General features: G+C 32.5%; 2 protein-coding genes across 3 annotated transcripts; one reads left to right on the forward strand and one right to left on the reverse strand.

Moving 5' to 3' along the window:
• Nucleotides 1–116: 116 nt before the first annotated feature.
• On the forward strand, nt 117–5,270 carry LOC126675507 (uncharacterized). Of its 2 annotated transcripts, none has more exons than XM_050370155.2 (12): nt 117–269; nt 351–482; nt 567–690; nt 768–901; nt 988–1,132; nt 1,528–1,709; nt 1,838–2,078; nt 2,640–2,738; nt 2,931–3,076; nt 3,282–3,389; nt 3,809–3,897; nt 4,096–4,318. In XM_050370155.2, the coding sequence occupies exons 1-12, from the start codon at nt 201–203 to the stop codon at nt 4,253–4,255; spliced, it is 1,629 nt and encodes a 542-aa protein (XP_050226112.1). In that variant the 5' UTR covers nt 117–200; the 3' UTR covers nt 4,256–4,318. The 2 variants fall into 2 exon arrangements, with proteins under 2 accessions (XP_050226112.1, XP_050226111.1); XM_050370154.2 differs by lacking the exon at nt 4,096–4,318 and adding an exon at nt 4,447–5,270 and having other exon boundaries at nt 126–269.
• A 2,193-nt stretch (nt 5,271–7,463) lies between these two features.
• LOC126675505 (respiratory burst oxidase homolog protein C-like) lies at nt 7,464–14,206 on the reverse strand. The gene is made up of 12 exons (XM_050370152.2): nt 13,394–14,206; nt 13,141–13,300; nt 13,001–13,049; nt 12,797–12,910; nt 12,273–12,698; nt 11,808–12,191; nt 11,616–11,711; nt 11,365–11,480; nt 11,174–11,276; nt 11,006–11,079; nt 8,575–9,122; nt 7,464–7,919 (listed from the first exon to the last, which is right to left on the reverse strand). The coding sequence occupies exons 1-12, from the start codon at nt 13,968–13,970 to the stop codon at nt 7,810–7,812; spliced, it is 2,757 nt and encodes a 918-aa protein (XP_050226109.1). The 5' UTR covers nt 13,971–14,206; the 3' UTR covers nt 7,464–7,809.
• Between the last annotated feature and the right edge of the window lie 3,982 nt (nt 14,207–18,188).

Genomic DNA, 18,188 nt, shown 5'->3' on the forward strand with positions numbered 1-18,188 from the left:
GCATTTGTTACTTTTAAAGATAATATAGCGCAGAATTGCATATTCCCATAAATACAGGGGTCAAAATGAAATTTTCATATTTCTATCAACGGCTTTTGTTGCTTATTGTAATTTATACTATATATTAGTTCAAATTGCAAATTTTTCACTAAATCGCGCGCCAAATTGTAAAGCTTACTGAAGAAGAAGAAGAAGAAGAGATGGTTCTATTATGCTTTGTGTTGGATCTGTGTAGCATATCACCTCCATTACTGAGAGATCTAAAACAGGTACTAATAATTCATAATCGATTGAATTAAAATGTTTTAAATCTCTGTTTAATTGATAAAATCGCATTTTATTCGTTTCAGAGCTTATTACAGCTCGCTAATTCTTACGCGATTTCATCGCCGTCGTCATCGCGGCATAATCGTACGGATTCTCTCAGAGACAGAATCGGCTTGTGCTATGCCGTCAAAAACCGCATTTCTTCAACTAAAGAGGTATATAATCACTAATTTGCCTCTTTAATCGATAAATAACGATCAATAATTGCGATTAATGGTTAAAAACTTTTAATAAATTAGGTCAAAGTTGCATATAATCCTAGAGGAAATTTCCGTCTCCGAGCTTTTCATCACGCCGTTAACAACTTGCCTTTGGATGCTTATTCGCCTGAATTTGACGATTCTGGAGCTTTACATCGGTCAGGTGGTGGTTTTTTCTCTCACGTGATTTTTGTTAAGGCGTGTTTTTGTATGCTAATTAATTATTTTATGATATCGTAGATGCAAAATTATCTAGTGTTTTGAGTGATCAAGTACTTTTTTCATGGGAGATTCAAGATTTTATGAGGAAAGTGGTTGTTTTGAGCTCTTCTTTACCTGAGAATATTGACTCTTCCTTGAAAATTACTCTCACGGTATTTGAATTTTTGTTTTTATCTTTATACAGAAACTTCAGGTTTGCTTTGTTTGTTTCCAATTAAATTTTTGTATCTGTTGACAGAATGCAGCTGACAAGTGTGTTTCAGTGGAGTTTGTGTTGTTTGAACAAAGTTCTAGTTATCTCAATAATCTGCAAGAGAATATCGACTGTTTTGTAACGAGTTTATCTGATCTCGACAATTTCTCATTTCAGACTTATATACCAGGTTTATACCTCCAAGTTCTCTAGGTTTATTTATTTTATTTTCGTTGAAGTTTATTTATGTTATGTTTTTTTCTTAATAAGCTGAATTTTCCTCGAATTTAATTTTTTTTAATTATATATATGAGATTAGGAACAACTACTGAACTAGAGGAAGAATGAGATATTATATCCACTTGTTTGGAAAAATCTAGCAATGCATAAATTTGATCCAGTTCTATACAGTCAACTTTTGTCTTTGAAAACATTGTGGTAGCTTCAATTCTTACAAATTGAAAAAACAAGGCAGTTTCATAGAAATGTAATCATACCGCAGGTGACACAAATCTTTGCAACTAGTTCTTCCCAAAAAAGGTTATGTCATCTGTAGTTAGAACTAACAATAAAAAGGATTTGCAGATAGAAGAATATTTCATAGTCTGGTAAAGCGATGGCTACAGGAGTTAAAGGATGATATAGAGGAGCCCTTGCAAGCTCGTTTTATCTTTAAGACCAATCTTGTTGGTACTTTGAATCAGATCAGCTGCAGCTTGTCAGTATCTGTCGGCCAAATCCTTGATGAGTCGATTAGTCCTTGTCAGGTATTTATTATGACTCTAGTTTCATGCTCACTAGTGTATGATAACATGGTTCATTGTCACCTGAGGTTTTTCTCATTCTATTTTTCTTTCAATGAATATTTGTGTAAACACATTTGTTCATCCTATAGACGTGCAGATGTCATGGTATTCTGTTAGAAAGTTCAGCCAGACATAAAGTTGAGATGCTTTCTTGTCCAGTTACGGGCCATGAACTGGGAGCAGCTGATTTGATTGACAACTCTGTGAAAGTTGGCGATAAAACGATCTTGTTTATGCCCTCTTTCCAGAGCTCAATGAAGGTCCATCAACTTTCTTCATCGATTGAATTCAATGTTATCGAGAGGACTAATCTAAAATCTTTAAGTGAAGGTAATATCCAGCATGAGGATCATTGTAGATTCATTTTCTTGCTATCTCAGTAGTTAAAAGAGAGAAAACGGCTTGATTTTGTATACTGCTGTATTCTGACATCATGCTTTTTTCCCACCTCATCATGGAATAGCATAAATGATACATTGGCATATTAATAAAAGCAATGAAATCCACTTGAGTATTAAATCTCATGAATACTGCGTTGTCTTTAGTGTGAAAACATCAATAGTTAAACCTCTTCCTATGTTTTCCCTTTACAAGCTGTGAACAAATTACTTCCTGTTTTCAATTTATTTTAAACCGTATCAGAACTCCAAGTGCACGCATATTTCTGCCTTCCCAGAGTTGGATGGCTATGGAAGTTTCTTGCAAAAATTACATGCTCTTTCTTTTTGGATAAATTACATGCTCTTTACCTTTCCTTTAACTCTCTCCCTTTCCCCTTTTTCCTACGGGGGAGACTTTCCTGATTGACTTCTCTTATAGGACATTTTTCAGGTAAATCGATATATTGCGTATTTTTTTAACTGACCTTCCCTTCTTGGTATCTTAGCACAGGTGTTATATTTGGGACCTCATATTTTGTGGCTCCGTCAGCTTGCAATGAGATAGGAGCTTGTTCAGATGAAATGTCCCAGCCTGATTTGAATATTCAACGTATGTGCAATCCCTATCTGTCTCCTTTTTACCCCCAATTTTATATATGCGAGAATAAATGTTTCCTTTTTCCTCTGATTCTCAATATTATCAAATGCACCTTGGGCCTTAAGGTGATTCTATTTCTGTGTATACTTTTGCATACTTCTCTGTGTTGCTGTATCCTTTCTTAATTGGGGTATGATTTGGCAGTTTTTCAAGGCATTTGCAGTGCTCTACACTCAATGGATGAGGGGTTGGTATGCTCTTCATATTGCAACGTGGAAACCATGAAAGAGACAGCCTTTCACTGTTATTATATTCTTCTGCCATCAGAAAATGGACCAATGCTTCTCAGGGTGAATGTCAATCCTCATGCATGGACTAAATTGCATGTTATCTCTTGTAAAGAACCAAATGTCATTTCTTGTTATCTATTTATTTTACATGCACTGTTTTTCTCTTTCCTTTTCTAGTGTTCTATGCATGAAGAATTTGGTTCGGCTTTTGTTTGCATTACTTTTTTGCTTCTCTGTGCTGTTAACCTGCTCTGTAACTCCACAGCGTCTTGCCAGCTTAGAAGAAGTATTGCCTATGCTTGAAATCAATCAATTCATGGATTCTTCGATGTCCATGGATATTCAGAATGCAATACAAGCCTCTATGTTAAAGGTTGAAATTTCTTCTAATAACTTCTTTTAATTGTGTTCTTGTTCCTTTTGCTTATTATCAGCTTTGCTGTTTAAGGCTGTCAGTAGAATGTAAATTGTTTTTCAAAATGTTAATTTCCTTCATGCTATACCACTTCCTTCAATGATCCTGATAGCCAAAGTTTTTGGCTAGATGTAACGCAATGGGATATTGCCAGTTACTTTAAGCATGAGGTACAAGTAACTTTAAAAGTGGATGGAATCATTTGAAGAGAAAATATTAGGGAGTTGCATCCACAGAATTTTGACACTCTGAGATAACTTCTAGATATTCATTCTTGTTGTTAGTGCATCAATTTTAGCTAACCGGAGGCCTTGGCTTGGATAGGCACAGCACAAATTTTTTCGCCCATTTTTCAAGGTCTTTCTAAATATCTGCAGATTGAATTGAGAGACTATGATCCAATCCTGCATGAGAGGGGCGTTTATCAGAAGCTGAACACGCTTGTGAAAGAGAGCTTACAATTTGGGTAAGTAATCTATTCATCCATGTCCTTTCTTGCTAACCAACAAAATGAATATGCATCTACATGTGCTACTCTTTATTTATCAAGATCAAAATTCAGGATATCCTTCAAACTAGATTCCAGAAAGGATCAGAAATATTAACTGATTCAAATAGGTTGCCTATTTATTTTTTCTGAATATTAATATTTTATTTTTCTCAGCTATAGTTCATCAAGTAAGAATCTGGGCACAGCTCATATGTTAGTAGTTTTTTTCATGGAAGGAGATGGTTTTCATCGAAGTCATAGGCTTCACAGGCATATTTTGATTGTGCATCCTTTATGTCCTCTACCACAACTATTGTCTCATCGAAGCATCTGAATTAAGTTTAACTGTTGTTGTAGAAAAATTTATGCTGTGGAATTATGCAGGTGACTTGTCTTAGACTGATTGCTAGAATTTAAGTATGATATCGGTTTTAGCTGGAATTTTCTGTTCTATGTTATTGGCATCATGAGTGTTTGAACTCAGGGGAAGTTCTTATTTTTGCCTTCATTAACTGGATATTCCAGGTCGGCTCCCCCTGAACTAAACGAGGCAGCATATGACCTGAAATCGAACCAACTAGATTCATTAAAACAATCAAATTGTTCAATGGATTTTATACTGGTGAACGATGAATCTCCAAAGTTGAAGTTGAAATTTGGAGAAGACAAAAGCACGTCTTCTATTGCAGAAGAATGGGAGCAGCTGGTCGTCAGTGAAGTCCCCAAAATGTATTCTCCCAGTTGTGTTTCCCAACGTAAGGTGGACAAATTAGTGTTATACTCACCAGACTGTAATAAGCAGTTGGATGTGAAAACTTCAAGGATATTAGAGAGATTGGAGGTGCCAAGACAGTTGAAAACAAAGGTCGCGTCTCCCATTGCCACAAGCAGCAACTTCTCAGAAGCTGCTTGTGTGCCGGTTAAAAAGCCTCTAATCCCTTTCCGTTCTAACAATGCATTAGACCAGAGTTTGACATCAAGTCAACTAATAAAACCCAATTTCCAGAGGCAAAAAAGGAAACACAGGTGAAAAAATATGCCTTGTGTTGGAGTTTTTGTTGACAATGTGGGTTTTCTGTGTATATGGAGCTCTAAATCTTAAGATTAGCGAGCTTTAGTTCCGATATTAGGACAATGTGCAGAGAAAATTGACAAGATCGTGTTCTGTTGCTGTATATGTTCCCATGTAATATACTGCATTAGTTGGTTATGCTGACAAATTTTGATGTTGTTACTGTATGTCCCCTTGACCCCTGTATGTGATGGACTACCATTTTTTGTGCCATCATGCATATATTTTGTATTGATAGGAATACCAAAATCCTTCTGATGGTGAAGGCAATGAAGAACAGGCTTGTGATTTTCTAGACAAATAAGAAACATTATTCTAGTGGCAGTTTTGTTATTAATCCAATAGTCGGGTTAATTCGTTTTGGCATTTCAAAGCCAAATTCAATGGGAAACGGGTCAATGATCGAAATTCATCAGTTTTGCTCGTAATGTTCATTATTTTTCTGTTAAACTTAGTAATTTAATCCTTTGAATTAGCAATTTTTCTATTTTATGATATATGTTAATTTATTTATTCATGGAAAATATCGTTTTAGGCACTTCCAATAACATTATTCTAGTTTTATATTAGTTTATATTTTTATTATATTATTTTGATTTCTTTTTTGTTATTTTGAAAAATCTATAATTTCTTTATATATATTGTAAGCTCTAGGGACTGAGCAAAACATTTGATGAATTAATAGAACATTATCAAAGAAATTATTTCTTTGTTTTCACTAAACTCCTGTACATTCTTAGACCAGAGAGAGTTTTAGATTCATTTTTCACTAACTAAGATTTTAATTCTATTCTAATTTTATTAATTTTTGATGCTTGGGTATTAAAGCCTGCTATGGACCACATGGATAATAGAATAAAGAGTAAATTACTATAACACCCCTCGCTTTTGATATAATTAACAGTTTAGTCCCTCTTATTTAAAAATTGAACTATATAGCCCCTCAATTTTGATTTTGTCAACGATTTAGTCCTTCCATCCATTTTGGATGTTAGTCAACGAAGTCAACGAAACTATATGGTCCCCCACTTTTGTTTTTCTCAATGATTTCACCCCTCACTTTTGTTATTGTCAACGATTTAGTCCCTCAGGTTTGATAATTAATTTACCCATAAGTCCATTGACTTCGTTGACTAACACTAAAAATGGATAGAGGGACTAAAATGTTGATGGAAGCAAAAGTGAGAGGCTACATAATTTAGTTTTAAAACAGGAGGGATTAAAGTGTGAATTATGTCAAATGTGAGGGGATTCGTAGCAATTTGCTCTAGAATAGACCAAACCTTCAAAGTATTTATGAAGGTGAAGAGTTAGCACAAATAGAGCAGGAATGGAGCAGTGATTAACTCATACAATTGACAAGCGATTGGAACGGCTAATAATCACCCATGGCCCCTCAACTTTAGGGGTACGGGCGCTAAACCCCCTGATGTTTAAAAACGGGCGCTAAACCCCCTAAGTTTTGTGTCGGCGCTCACCATGGCCCTTTTGGACGAAAATACCCTTTGTGCCGTCTTTTATTTGGCGGCTGTCTTTAAAACAAAAAAAAAATTGACTGACACCATGTGTCAGTTGACACGTCATCCAAAGACAAAAAAAATAAAAATACCCAAAACACCCCTAAATATAATATCTGATTAAAAAAAAATTCAACCCAAAATTCAACCACCTGTTCTAACCCAAACCACCCCAACCCAACCACCTCCGCCACATCACCGCCGGAAAATTTTCCGGTCATCTTCTCCAAGTGAAAGATGACCGGAAAAAATTTTCCGGTCATCCGGGGGAACAGATCCAGGCAAGGATCTGTTCCAAGAACAGCAGCAAGGATCTGTTCCAAGAACAGATCCTTGCCTAGGGATGACCGGAAAATTTTTCCGGTCATCTTCCGCTCGGAGAAGATGACCGGAAAAATTTTCCGGCAGTGGTAGGGTGGCGGCGGTGGTTGGGTGGGAGTGCTAGTTGGGTTGGTTGTTGTGGTTAATCAAATGGTTAGATTAGATTGGGTTGGTTTGTTTTTTTTTTTGTCTTTTTCTAAATTAAAGTAAGGGTATTTTGGGTGTTTAAAATTTTTAAGGTATATTTCTGACGTGTCAGATGATATGGCAGTGTCAGTTTTTTTTAAGACTGAGAATTGACTGAAAAAACGGCGCCAGGGGTATTTTCGTCATATTTGGAGCTTAGGGGGTTTCGTGAGCGCCGACACAAAGATTAGGAGGTTTAGCGCCCGTTTTTAAACATCAGAGGGTTTAGCGCTCGTCCCTCTAAAATTGAGGGTCCATGGGTGATTATTAGCCGATTGGAACATACAAGAAATTGTACTCCAAAATGACAACTAACTTTGAAATTGGGGCATACATCAACATCACTTCGAACAAGTGGTAAAACTTTATCATAAAGATTGTAATAAATAATACGCATCTTAGATTAGAAAATGACTAAACAAATATAGATACTTAATCCAATTCAATTAATCAGAAAACTAACAGAAATTCTCTATTAAATTTTATATGAAAATTTGGAAAGTAGATAAAAAAAGAATGCTTTACAATTCCTATTGTATTTGAATATAGACATTAGTGATTGACATAAAAATAGATGAGCACTAACTAATGTTTTAAACCAAACTTATGGTGGTGGGCTGCCTCTTCAATCAACCACCGCACTATCTTCTGCTCGCTGATAATTCATAGATTTCCTATTGACAAAACTCCTAAAAACCACAATGCAGTATTTAAATGAGGCTAACAAAAATGTCAACGAAAGGACTGTAATATGGTGGACAGTAGGATCTTTCACTCTGTTGCACTGAAAATTTAGAAGTTCTCTTTATGAAAATCAAATTTAGTGTTTGTCTTGTGTGAGAAATCCTGAGCAAGATGTCTTAGGTCCTTTGTCAATCCCGGCGCACCACAATAAAACACACCTGAAAAATATTTGTATCTCGAGGTTAAATAAATCGCACGTTTGAAAGATATGGTTTAGAAAAAGGTGATAAGTTTTTGGATAATCACTACTTTAGTAAACATTATCAATCCTCATCACTTGGAAAAGCACTACCACTAGATCTACTACTTTCTAATCTATATTCACCTCTTTTTCATTAATTGACAGAAAGAAAAACAATAATGCAGCCAAAAAAAAGTGAAAATGACAAGAAATAGACTTTGACTTAAGTAGCAATTTGCCCCTTCAACTTGTAAGCAATGGGCAATTAACACGCAAATTAACTTTGTTGGCAAATCAGTACACGAACTTGTTGATTATGGGCAATCAGCCCATTTTGGCAAATTAACTTACAAGTTAAGGGAGCAAATTGCCAATTTAAGAGACAATTAACTTATAAATTGAGGGGGCAAATTGCCAAAATGGGGCGAATTGCCCATAATCATCAAGTTCGTGTACTGATTTGCCCACAAAGTTAATATATGTGTTGATTGCCCATTGCTTGCAAGTTCAGGGGGCATATTGCCACTTAAGTCCTTTGCAATAATGTAATGTACTATCTGAATCATCATAAAAGCAAAAAAAGATAAGACCAAAACTTATAGTAATAATGTAAAATAAAAAAGTGAACTTACCAACTCTAGAATTAGGATGATTAAGAGCAGTCCTCTTGAAAACATTTCTCCAATTAGGCTTAGCAAAATGAGACTTGACACGTGTCCCAGAAACAACATCAACTCCATTCTTTGCATGGTTTATAGACTGAAGCATAGCAATTAGGGCTGACCTGGCATCACCTTCTTCATAAACACTTGTGCAATAGTTATGTAATTCTATTACATGATTCTGGTCTAGTTCAGCCACTTCATTCATGATCCCTTTGAACCAATCAAATGAGCCTTGTTCTCTTGTCACCCAATAGAAATAAGCCCTTCTTGTCTTAAAATTTTCTTTTCTTTTTTGTGAATTAGGGCTTGGGGTTTTTGGTAATGTTCCATTTTCTAATGAGTTAAACTCTTCTTTTTCTTCTTCTTCTTTTGCTTTAATGTTGTTTACTATGTCTTTAAGTATGCTTATCATTGGTGTTGCTCCGATTCCTAAACCTACTAGAAGAACCACCTCGTATTTTTTGTAGTCTTGCGCTGGGGCTCCATATGGACCGTCGATTAATACTCTTGGAAAACTGTTGATTATACCCATAATTAATTAGTTTAATAAAGTCATTAGTATTACTATAGTACAAACAAAACAAAAGTACTATTAATTTCATAAAGCCATGTGCATATCTATGGGGTTGTTATGTGTCTCTATCCATGGTGGAGCGTACAATATATAAGAACAAATTTAATATGTTTTGATGTTTTGATTAATCAGGTAAATTCAGTATTGAAAGATCTTGTTTGGATCTCCACAAGATCCCATCTATCTATTTATATGAAAATTACTTTAATTATAATAAGATTAGAAAATAAATTATTATTTATTGTATAACTAGCACGATCCATAGAGCCTCTAAGATATAAGATAATAATGTAAGGTATAGTTGGTGTTATGTGGATTATTTGACTAATTAAATGCACTAACAAGACACTCATATATTAATAATATTAATTAATTTTTTTGATGGATATTAATAAATTTAACAAAAGTATACTTGGCTTTCAAAAATGCATGCTAATCTTAGAGAATCTCCACTTTAATACCAAATTTACCTCATAATGCTATAATTTAACATTTAGCATAAAAAATATATTTTTATTGCACTTCTATTTCACATGCTAAATTTAGCATATACTAAATTTTATGCTAAATTTATTAAAAAAATTAGCATATTGCTAAATTATAATATATCTAAATTATTTATAATTTGTCATTAATAATGATAAATAGTTATATTATAAATTTAGCTTTTTACAATACAGTAAAATTCAATAATATGTATTACATTTAATATTTTATTTTATTTTTTGTGTTAAATATGACATAAAAAATAGAACATGTTGTTCTAAGGGTGTTTTGTCTTATGGTATAATAGTCATTGGTAAATGATGATGTAGTCAAGATTATATCTTTCTAAATAACAAGACCAAGAAAAAAAAATCAAAGGTGGAGTCTAGATTTGAAGTGGACATGATTCTTTATTTCAACTTTAAACCAAAAAAGCAAAAGAAAATAGGGGAAGTGATAACAAAAGTTACTAAATTATTGTAAGTTGTGGATAGGGGTGCTTTCCAAAAAAAAAAAAGTGGATAGGGGTGTATAAAATCAAATCAAAACCGATAAATCAAATAAAACCAATAAATTCAGTTCAGTTAGTTTAAAATTATAAAAAAAAATTCAATTTAATTTGATTTTCATTCTATTTTTTGTTGAAAGCCCGCATACAATCATAAAATTTCAATCAAACCAAATAGTTCGATTTGATTTGTAATTTTTTTTTTATAAAGTTATCTCAATTTGGTTTGAACCGAATTTTCACCCCTACATGCTTGTGCATTACCAATTGCTCATTCACCCCTACATGCTTGTGCATTATCACTTGTTCATAACAGAGTCAGCAATAAGATTGTTGTACCCAACTACCCATGATTTGCGCCTAAATTATAAGTTGACTTGGTGTAATGCTGCTCACGTTTATTAAATACAATCCTGACATGCATTAAGAGAAATTTTTATGTATACTCATTCTAACACGTTATTCGTAGACTAAGTCAATTATATTACAACACCTCATTAAAATAAGAATATTTTTGTAATTTTGTTTATTATTTGCATACACTTTTGAATAATAATATTACAAGAATACCCTCATTTTAATGAGGTGTTATGACATGATTGACTTAGTGTACGGATGACGTGGTGGACTGAGTCTACTTAAAAACTTCTCTTACATTAAATAATACATGTTGGTTTTCTTTAAGTTTCTTTATATTTTATTCTAATAAAAATAATAAAATTGAACCGGAACTCTCGAATCGAACCACATGCAGCTACTATTTTAGACTATACTTGGTTTTTTAAGCAAGAAAGAATGAAGAAACAACATAAGTTATTCAAAGAACTTACTCTGGGCGGTTATTTCCTTGAAAGCCATCAGCTCTGAGCAGTCCACTTTTACCATGATCTGGTGGCTGACACACCTGTCAAATTTACATTAAAAAACCATCAAAAAATTATTTACTAAAAGTTAAAAAAAAAAACAAAAAAGGACCATTTTGAAATAAAAATACATGCCTGTGAAAAAACTGTTTTAAGTTGCCTTGTCCAATCACCCAATGTTCTAATGTGGACACTTAAATGGTCATCTCCAGGAGCTGATGTTATAGAAAATGGATGCCTGTTCACATAAATTTAACTTAATCAATCAAAATCCAGTAATAATTTTACTAATCAAAAAGTAATTACAGAATAATTAATTATTTTACCATTCAAATGGAGACACAGCAGCACAATTGACAAACATGTATTGTCCACTCTTGTATCTGAATCCTTGAGGCTTTGACATGTGAAGTGCTAATACATTTCCAGGATATATAGCCACCTTCAATATCATACACAACAATATTAGGCGAAACGGAAACATTAAAACGAGAAACGCTAAAATAAAAAATAGGCGAAACGATTTTTTTTTAGTTTCAGAAGCATTTACGGAAACAGAAACAAATGTTTTGCCAACCTTTTTAATGGTAACAGGCTTGATGCTGGACCTTAGTGCCCTAGTCAGTCTTTCGGCCCCGTAAAGAATAAGGGGAACAGCCAAATACATCCATGTCTGTCAAAATTCGAAACAGAGAAATATTATAAATGCAATTATATATCTAAATAAACAGATTGAATTCTTAAACTTAATTCGTGTGATAATGCGTACCGTTTTCTTGTACCATTCATGAGTAAGGTACAAGTATTGACCATGAACAATGAGCAGTGTATAGACAATGATGAACAGATGATGAGAGTACCAAAAGGCGTTAAAACCGGTGAGTTTCTTGAGAAAACTAGGCAAATTAAGCTTGTTTCGTCGGAACCAAGGGGCAGCTAATGTAAACGCTATTGCCATTAACACCACCATTACAATCCCTGTTATTCCTTCTACTGATTTCACAAAATGCCAGTAACTCGACGGTTGATCCCCGAAAAATGGCTCCATGAGCTCCCATTGCTCGTCACTTGCTCGCAGTAGCCGAGGAAAATCACAAGCCAAATGAGAAATCGCATGCAAACCAACTCCAACCGTAATTCCCACTGCAATCACCTAAAAAAACAGAACACAAAATGTCAGTTTCGAAATTTCAAAAGCGTTTACGTAGGACTTGATAAGTTTTCGTGCAGTTACCTTGTGGAAATTAAGGTTGTCGTCGAAAGGAACTACCATGCCTAACTTGGTGTTATTTCTAAGCCAAGTAAGTGTATTTCTGCAGACTGGTAATAAGATTAAAGCCATATTGAACTTAAGAATCTCAGCGCCTCCTTTCGCAATGCAGACGCAAGCCCCCATCACTTTGTATGCAGCTCGTTCTCGATATTGAATATATTTGTAAGTAAATAGACCGGACATAACTCCGAGCCATAGAGCTATGACCCAGACTCTCTTCCAGTTATCTAAAACGAAGTACTTGCTGGTTCTCACCCATCTTCTTACTGGGCTGTCATCTAAAGTTGGCTTAAGCTTCTGGCTAAGCATTTGGCTCAGATTTTTGCTCTCTCCTACTCTTACTGACTGAGTTGGTCCTTGTAATAGAAGTGTTTCCAGATTCTCTATCTGTTTTTGGTCAATTTTTCACACATTATTAATGTCCAGTTCACAACATTTTTGCTTAAAAAGAATGTAAAAATTAGTTTTTGTTTGTTTAATTTTACCATGATATATCCATGATTTTCTGGATCCAGCTCTTCCATGATCAAGGCTGCATATTCTTCTGCTTGTTTTTGAATATTTGACAATTTATTCGCAGACGCGCTGAGTGTAATAATCTGCAAATATCAAACGGTTATAACTCATAATTAACATTAATTTGTCAAAATTTTGATATAATATGCAAAAAAAATGGACTATATTTATACCTCTTTTACTTCCTCTTCTGTGATTCTTCCATCTGCATCTTTATCAACCCTGCAATTAATTTTTCATAAACAACTTTAATCTCAAGTAATAAATAATGAAAATTAAAGAAGGGTAATGAATTTAAGACAAGAAATAGTACATGTCAAAGAAAGTTTGAAGCCTGGAATCAAAACTCTGGTCAGCAATCTGTTCCCAAAACTCCTTAAGAACATCTTTACTGATAGAATCACCTTCTATATGCCTCTTCCTCGCAAGTGCATTAAACAGTTCTCCTGCAAACTCTTTTGATTCCTTCATTCCTGCATTTAATCAAACAGATAACACCAATTAGTCCTAACCAAAAAAATCATTAACTCAACTCAATTTTTAGAAGGAAATTGATGAAAACTTACCTATGCATTCGCAGAATCTTGACCGAAGAAGCAATCCGTCGGTAGAAGCAGTAATATCGTCGAAACGCTTCTCAACAGCTGCCCAACCAGTACCTCCACCTCCATCGGTCTTGCTGATGAACTTAAGTCCTTTCAAAGCATAAGTAGCTGCAGATTTGGTCCTGTCTAGACGAGCAGGAGATGTTCGTTTCGAAAACGAAGCTAACTTCTTGATTTCATGAGAAACCTGTCGGAATTTAGCAGAAGCATTCCTGACAACATTCGAGGTTGATCTCTTCTCCAATCCTTTAGCAAGTAACGTAAGCTCCGGATCTTCTTCAGTTCCATTTGCAGCTTTTACACTGTGAACTGCAACAGAATCGTCACGAACATCGAGAGTTACTTCCAGATATTGTTCATCCTGAGATGAAGTAGCTTCAGGAATGTTGAATCTTGCACTCTTTTTTGTTGTTCTTTTGTTCAATGGTCCGCTTAAAGAACCACTGTAAGAATTTCTTTGGTCACCTGTCTTCAGTTCTGGATCAGAATAATAAGGCTGGTGATGATTATTTTCATCTATTTTACCCATTTCTTGCATCTGGGTTTGGATTCAAATCTTGAAATAAAAAATAAAAAAGCTTGAAATCTTGATTTCAACTGCCAGAGGATAAGATTCTTTATATTTTCAGACAGAAAACTAACAAAGAATGGGAAAAAAAATAAAATGATGAACAACTAATATTTTCTTGGTTTCATTAACTTTATTTCTTGTCTTTTACAATATTGTGTGGTTCTGTAATATATTTATAGAATGTTCTTAAGGTATGAACAGGTGATGCTTATGTCATTAAACATCAGATTTAATCATCATATTGCAGGTTATACTAATTAATTTTTCAAAAGTTCGGTAGAAATGAACAACGACTTTTGCAATTACATGATAATTAATTGAAACTGTTTAACCAAAATGATTAATAATTCATTCTTGTCCTGATAGGAAAGATTATAAGAAGCTTCGTATTTTTCAGACATGTGCACAATTTCCTTCTTATATCCAAACAACAGTCCAATCTCCTACACATTGTCTTCACCGAAATTTAACTTTTCCATTTTTTTTTGTGTTTGCTTGAAATATATTACAAAAAAATTCTCATAGTGGTAATTAGAAGTTAATTTACTTATTGCATGAGTAATGAACCTTCATTTTTATTTTATTATTTTGGAGAAAGTACAAGTAAAATTCATGAATTCGAGATTAATTCTAGGATTAGTCCATTTTTAAGGTCTCTTAGCTGTACGTATTTTTGTTTATATGGTCTCTAAATTTTTATTTAGTCTTATCTAGTTCCTAAACTTTAAACTTTGATTTTATATGGTCCATGAATTTTGATTTTTCGATTTCTCAAGTACTCAAACGGATGCTAGTCTATTTTGTGGTCTGACGGAATGGTTTTATTACTTTTTCATACGTGGAAATAATTTTATTGTTTTTTCATTAATTTCCAGAGCGTAGTATAAAGGAATAGACGGACATCCGTTTGAGGATTTGAGGAAGCGAAAAATCAAAATTTAGGAAATAGATAAAAAAAACGAAAAGTTAAAGACTAAATAAGATCAAATGAAAATTCATGAATCAGATAAACAGAAAAATGCAAAGTTAAGGACCTTAAACTGGTTTAATCCTTACTTCTATTTACTATTTCTATTGCTATATATTCATGTATGGGATATAATTGAATTTCGTAAATCATTAAAAAAGTCATTGAAAATTCACAGCATTCCAATTTGGTTTAACTTGAAATAAATATTATAAAATATTTATTATTTTATGATATTTCTATTTAAAATTCTAACTAAATTATTAGAATATTTTAAAATTTGAATATAAATATTTTGAATAACGACAATAATATTGTTAATGTTAAAAAGAAAAATTGGTCAGTAGAAAACATATAAAAGGACATTTTCTAAATCTTTTCTAGTTTGATAAAATTTATATCAAACGTGTTATTTTATTTAAAACTTAAATTATATTGAATTTTTAGGGTACAAAATCAAATTCAAATCCAATTCATGAAAACATGAATAGTATTATTCTAGTGATCAAAATGTTTTAGTTATATAACATGCTTGTGCAGTGTAAAGAAAATGTAATGAAATTCTTGCTTTAAAGCATAATGCAACAAGATAACACATAATAGTAAGTTTGATAAAAACAAACACAACATAAAAACAAAATATGATGCAGCATATAAATAAAAAATAACTTAATTTGTTAGGATATCACAATCAAATTAAATCAAATTCATGAAACATAAATATTATTCTAATCATAACACATAAATTATGAAACATGCTATGCTTGTGATATGCTAAGAAAATGTAAATATACTGCTTTAAAATATAATGCAACAAAATAACATATAGAAGCTTGATAAAAACAAACACGATATAAAACCAAAATACGATGCAACATTTAAATAAAAATAACCTAACATATTTTATAAAAAGTACAAGTGGGATTTACATAAGTTTAGACATATAACAATGACAAAAATATGCATGATTTATTTTGAAACATTACATTATATTTAATGAAATCCAATAAAAATATCAACTAGCTGTAGTCTAGTTCATGAAAACGACGTGGCCCAAAAAACTAAATAGAAATACAGATCTAAAAACTAAATAGATGGTACCACGATATCATAACCGTGTGGTCGAGTCAAACATTGTGTACTAACTAAGTTGCAATTTTGCCTGATCAACTTTCAATATTAAGCTGTCCAGCTTAGAAACCACACATTTTCATCGTCATTATCATCATCATGTATACTTTTGTGGTAGGAAATGTTGAGAAAATCTTGATCAATTTCTAACTACCATCATTGCTTAAATTTAAAAAAATTCAAGAGAAGACAATTATGGTTAATGGTTTGTGGAGGATTGTTTTTAAATTATTGTCAACTTGAGTCGTTAATCTTTTTTTTAGAAGTATGCACACATGTAGCTATTCACGTGATTAATTAATTACAAGTGCGGTTCATTATTATGAGTAGGGGGTGGCTGAGGAAATTTTTTTAGATAGACTCAGTCTATTATGTCATCTGTGGACTAAACCTATCATATTATAACACGTCATTAAAATAATGATATTATTATAATATTCCTATTCAAAAGTGTAAATAAGTAATAAACATAATGTCATTAAAATAATGACGTGTCATAATGTGATAGGTTAGTGCACGGATGACGTGGTAGACTGAGTCTACCTAAGAATCTCTCGTGACGGAGAGCGCATGATGGACACAATTAATTTTAATTTTCCTAAAATATTTTTTTTATAATTTAGGGAGGGGGAGCGCTTGTGGGAGGAATCGAATCCACGACCTATCAGTTTGCTGTTTAGCGCTTATATCATTTGAGTTATAGCTCATTGGTTCCTAAAATATTACTATTGATATAGAAATAAATTGCACAGTTTTTACACCTTATTTTTTTTAGTATTTTCATTTTAAATTTATATTTTTTAATTTTATCTACCTTATAAATTTTAAGTATAATTTTACTCATTTTATTAAAAAAATTGGATATGCAACTGGGAATGTCGATCAAATAGAATAATCAAACTAAAAACAGACAACTGAATTAAAAATATAGTTAATTGGTCTAAAATTTAAATTTAATTTTAAATATTTTAATTTAGAACTAATGATTTAAGTTTAGGTTTAAAATTTAAAGTTCTTAAAACAATGATTAACTGATTGAGCGGTCCATGTCCAACTCTAATTACGGTATTAATTTTTGATTAATTATATAACAAGTTGTAAAATCTTACATTTTTTATAATTTTAAAACAAGATTTTAATTTTATAATATCAAACATAAATTGTAATTATCTGATAGGATAAGGTTGATGCTGACATAAAAATATTGTTTCGAAAGTATGGAAACAGTTTGGTCTTAATTAAACAAAATTGAAGTTGCAGTCTATATTGGATAACATTAGTTTTTGATAAATTGGATAACATCACTTAAAAAGATAAAAAAAATGTCAATAAAGATGGGGTGTATTTTACCAAATAATGTTCAATTTTGCATTCACCTAGGATCCTATTTTTTGTGAACAATTTTCACTTTTACCATGGGTGCAGGTTGGTGAAGATCCACAAAAGGTGTAAAATGTAATATAAAAAAAAACATAGTAAAAACAAGCGAGTTGACTAGGCAAACGCGGGCGGATTTGGTGAAGGAAGAAACCAACCTTGACTTGGCCTGTTTCATTTTTGCACAGCCAGCAGCTGCCAGGCACATAGATAGGCGATCGAGGTATTCACTGTTTTTTAAAACTGCTACTATCAATAATAGTTTATTGTACCTTTTTTTTAAAAAAAAAAAATTGTCCAGAAAAAATCAACAAAATGATTTTTAAAATATTTGTCTCCAAATCCATAACAAACATTCTCTTATCAAAACTTCAGAATTTTTAGTTATTATACTAGTATTTTCCAATTCCACATCCTTAATTAGACCTGATTTTAGACGCATTAGAATATCAAATATTTTTAATTTTAATATAAATATATATATGTATCATGTACAAAAGATTGATTTTGGGATTGAAATTCTCTTAAGTTTATTTGAACTTGATGAGGTCATGTTTACGATTTATACCGTTCATTGTGTAAATCGTGAATATTACTCCCTCAAATTCATTGGAATCTCAGTCCTTGATTTTGTTTACATTCCATTTAAATATAGTTTAATATGACTGTAAATATTTTTAAATTTTAAATTTTAGAAAATATTTTATTAT

The sequence above is a fragment of the Mercurialis annua genome, linkage group LG3 (genome assembly GCF_937616625.2).
Source record: "Mercurialis annua linkage group LG3, ddMerAnnu1.2, whole genome shotgun sequence".
Classification (NCBI taxonomy): Eukaryota; Viridiplantae; Streptophyta; class Magnoliopsida; order Malpighiales; family Euphorbiaceae; genus Mercurialis; species Mercurialis annua.